A 4348-nucleotide genomic window follows, 5' to 3' on the forward strand; every position below is an offset into this window, starting at 1 on the left:
GGCAACAGAGAACTGAGTTCCACAGGACACCTTCTTGATGCCGAGGCCACAGAGAACGTCCACCTTCTGTGGAACAACAACAACAACAACAACAACAACAACGTGATTCACACACAACTGGAATATGACTTGGTGAAGTGGCGCTGCAAGAGACAATACACACTATACTATAGACAGAATATACACACTATACTATAGACAGAATATACACAGAATATACACAGAATATACACAGAATATACTATAGACAGAATATAGACAGAATATACTATAGACAGAATATACACAGTTATACACACTATACTATAGACAGAATATACTATAGACAGAATATAGACAGAATATAGACAGAATATACTATAGACAGAATATACACAGAATATACACACTATACTATAGACAGAATATACACAGAATATACACACTATACTATAGACAGAATATACACAGAATATACTATAGACAGAATATACACAGAATATACACAGAATATACACAGAATATACTATAGACAGAATATAGACAGAATATAGACAGAATATAGACAGAATATACACACTATACTATAGACAGAATATAGACAGAATACACACAGAATATACACAGAATATACACAGAATATACTATAGACAGAATATAGACAGAATATAGACAGAATATAGACAGAATATACACACTATACTATAGACAGAATATAGACAGAATATAGACAGAATATACTATAGACAGAATATAGACAGAATATAGACAGAATATACTATAGACAGAATATAGACAGAATATAGACAGAATATACTATAGACAGAATATAGACAGAATATACTATAGACAGAATATACACAGAATATACACAGAATATACTATAGACAGAATATAGACAGAATATAGACAGAATATAGACAGAATATACACACTATACTATAGACAGAATATAGACAGAATACACACAGAATATACACAGAATATACACACTATACTATAGACAGAATATACACAGAATATACTATAGACAGAATATACACAGTTATACACACTATACTATAGACAGAATATAGACAGAATATACTATAGACAGAATATACACAGTTATACACACTATACTATAGACAGAATATAGACAGAATATACTATAGACAGAATATAGACAGAATATACTATAGACAGAATATAGACAGAATATAGACAGAATATACTATAGACAGAATATACACACTATACTATAGACAGAATACATACAGAATATACTATAGACAGAATATAAACAGAATATACTATAGACAGAATATAGACAGAATATACTATAGACAGAATATAGACAGAATATACACAGAATATACTATAGACAGAATATAGACAGAATATAGACAGAATATAGACAGAATATACACACTATACTATAGACAGAATATAGACAGAATATACAACCGCCAGAATATACTACCGCCAGAATATACTACCGCCAGAATATACTACCGCCAGAATATACTACCGCCAGAATATACTACCGCCAGAATATACTACCGCCAGAATATACTACCGCCAGAATATACTACCAACAGAATATACTACCGCCAGAATATACTATCGCCAGAATATACTACCGCCAGAATATACTACCGCCAGAATATACTACCAACAGAATATACTACCGCCAGAATATACTACCGCCAGAATATACTACCGCCAGAATATACTACCGCCAGAATATACTACCGCCAGAATATACTACCGCCAGAATATACTACCGCCAGAATATACTACCAACAGAATATACTACCAACAGAATATACTACCGCCAGAATATACTACCGCCAGAATATACTACCGCCAGAATATACTACCGCCAGAATATACTACCGCCAGAATATACTACCAACAGAATATACTACCGCCAGAATATACTACCGCCAGAATATACTACCGCCAGAATATACTACCGCCAGAATATACTACCGCCAGAATATACTACCAACAGAATATACTACCGCCAGAATATACTACCGCCAGAATATACTACCGCCAGAATATACTACCGCCAGAATATACTACCAACAGAATATACTACTACTGTACATACCTGAGGAACAGACTGACAGTCAACACTACTGTACATACCTGAGGTGAGGACTTGGCGGTAGAATTCCCCAGGCCCAGTTTCCCGTAGTCTCCGTCTCCGAAGGCCCAGACCATCATTCCATCAGCAGAGACGGCTACGGTGTGATTCAGACCACACGCCACCTGGGAACCGGACAGAACCAGACGTGGGTCAGAAGGTTTGATACCTGAACTGTGTTTGACGTGGTTTACCTGACACAACGAAACCAAATACGTTCAGAGAATGTGTTTTTTCTGCTATTATAATGTGATTGTTTGTGTATCCCACCTGTCCGACCTGGTACCTGTTAGTGTATATTACCTGGTATCTGTTAGTGTATATTACCTGGTATCTGTTAGTGTATATTACCTGGTATCTGTTAGTGTATATTACCTGGTATCTGTTTGTGTATATTACCTGTTAGTGGTACCTGTTAGTGTATATTACCTGGTATCTGTTAGTGTATATTACCTGGTATCTGTTAGTGTATCTCACCTGTCCGACCTGGTACCCCTCCAACGCAGTGACCTTCTCAGGGAGCTTCTTGTTGGAGGTGTTTCCCAACCCAAGCCTGCCATAGTCCCCGTTCCCAAAGGAGAACAGCCTCCCATCAGCGGTCACCACCGCGGAGTGCTTGAACCCGCAGGACATCTGACCACAGAGGAAACGTGGATGAACATGGGAACAACAGCCAATCAGAACAAGAGGCCTTTTTTTTAAAGAAAGAGTGACTTTGCAGATAGATGGGAAATGTATTGGACCAACCCATTCCTCTTTTCCAAATGAATAGTGGTATATTTTACATCTAAATGACAGTAGACTACAGTCTATTACAGTAGAGATACTGACCTGTAGAACCTCTAAATGACAGTAGACTACAGTCTATTACAGTAGAGATACTGACCTGTAGAACCTCTAAATGACAGTAGACTACAGTCTATTACAGTAGAGATACTGACCTGTAGAACCTCTAAATGACAGTAGACTACAGTCTATTACAGTAGAGATACTGACCTGTAGAACCTCTAAATGACAGTAGACTACAGTCTATTACAGTAGAGATACTGACCTGCAGAACCTCTAAATGACAGTAGACTACAGACAGTAGACTACAGTCTATTACAGTAGAGATACTGACCTGCAGAACCTCTAAATGACAGTAGACTACAGTCTATTACAGTAGAGATACTGACCTGTAGAACCTCTAAATGACAGTAGACTACAGTCTATTACAGTAGAGATACTGACCTGTAGAACCTCTAAATGACAGTAGACTACAGTCTATTACAGTAGAGATACTGACCTGTAGAACCTCTAAATGACAGTAGACTACAGTCTATTACAGTAGAGATACTGACCTGTAGAACCTCTAAATGACAGTAGACTACAGTCTATTACAGTAGAGATACTGACCTGTAGAACCTCTAAATGACAGTAGACTACAGTCTATTACAGTAGAGATACTGACCTGTAGAACCTCTAAATGACAGTAGACTACAGTCTATTACAGTAGAGATACTGACCTGTAGAACCTCTAAATGACAGTAGACTACAGTCTATTACAGTAGAGATACTGACCCGTAGAACCTCTAAATGACAGTAGACTACAGTCTATTACAGTAGAGATACTGACCTGTAGAACCTCTAAATGACAGTAGACTACAGTCTATTACAGTAGAGATACTGACCTGTAGAACCTCTAAATGACAGTAGACTACAGTCTATTACAGTAGAGATACTGACCTGTAGAACCTCTAAATGACAGTAGACTACAGTCTATTACAGTAGAGATACTGACCTGTAGAACCTCTAAATGACAGTAGACTAAATGACAGTAGACTACAGTCTATTACAGTAGAGATACTGACCTGTAGAACCTCTAAATGAATGACAGTAGACTACAGTCTATTACAGTAGAGATACTGACCTGTAGAACCTCTAAATGACAGTAGACTACAGTCTATTACAGTAGAGATACTGACCTGTAGAACCTCTAAATGACAGTAGACTACAGTCTATTACAGTAGAGATACTGACCTGTAGAACCTCTAAATGACAGTAGACTACAGTCTATTACAGTAGACTACAGTCTATTACAGTAGAGATACTGACCTGTAGAACCTCTAAATGACAGTAGACTACAGTCTATTACAGTAGAGATACTGACCTGTCAGAACCTCTAAATGACAGTAGACTACAGTCTATTACAGTAGAGATACTGACCTGTAGAACCTCTAAATGACAGTAGACTAC

The 4348-nt window shown here is 37.3% G+C and overlaps 1 protein-coding gene across 2 annotated transcripts in view; it reads right to left on the reverse strand.

Annotated features, from left to right (window-relative positions):
• Positions 1-2768, reverse strand: part of LOC121842584 (probable E3 ubiquitin-protein ligase HERC1) — a 9183-nt gene extending 6415 nt beyond the window's left edge. For both annotated transcript variants that reach the window (XR_006081170.1, XM_042312465.1), the window contains exons 1-3: positions 2591-2768; positions 2116-2238; positions 1-66 (exon numbers count right to left, since the gene is read on the reverse strand). The exon at positions 1-66 is cut by the window's left edge and continues 37 nt beyond it. Coding sequence is in view for 1 of the 2 variants with exons in the window: in XM_042312465.1 (XP_042168399.1) it covers positions 1-66; positions 2116-2238; positions 2591-2746 (345 nt within the window). In the remaining variant the exon portion in view is untranslated. The remainder of the gene's footprint in view (positions 67-2115; positions 2239-2590) is intronic.
• Positions 2769-4348: the final 1580 nt, after the last annotated feature.

This window comes from Oncorhynchus tshawytscha, unplaced genomic scaffold, assembly GCF_018296145.1.
Source record: "Oncorhynchus tshawytscha isolate Ot180627B unplaced genomic scaffold, Otsh_v2.0 Un_contig_10125_pilon_pilon, whole genome shotgun sequence".
Taxonomy (NCBI): domain Eukaryota; kingdom Metazoa; phylum Chordata; class Actinopteri; order Salmoniformes; family Salmonidae; genus Oncorhynchus; species Oncorhynchus tshawytscha.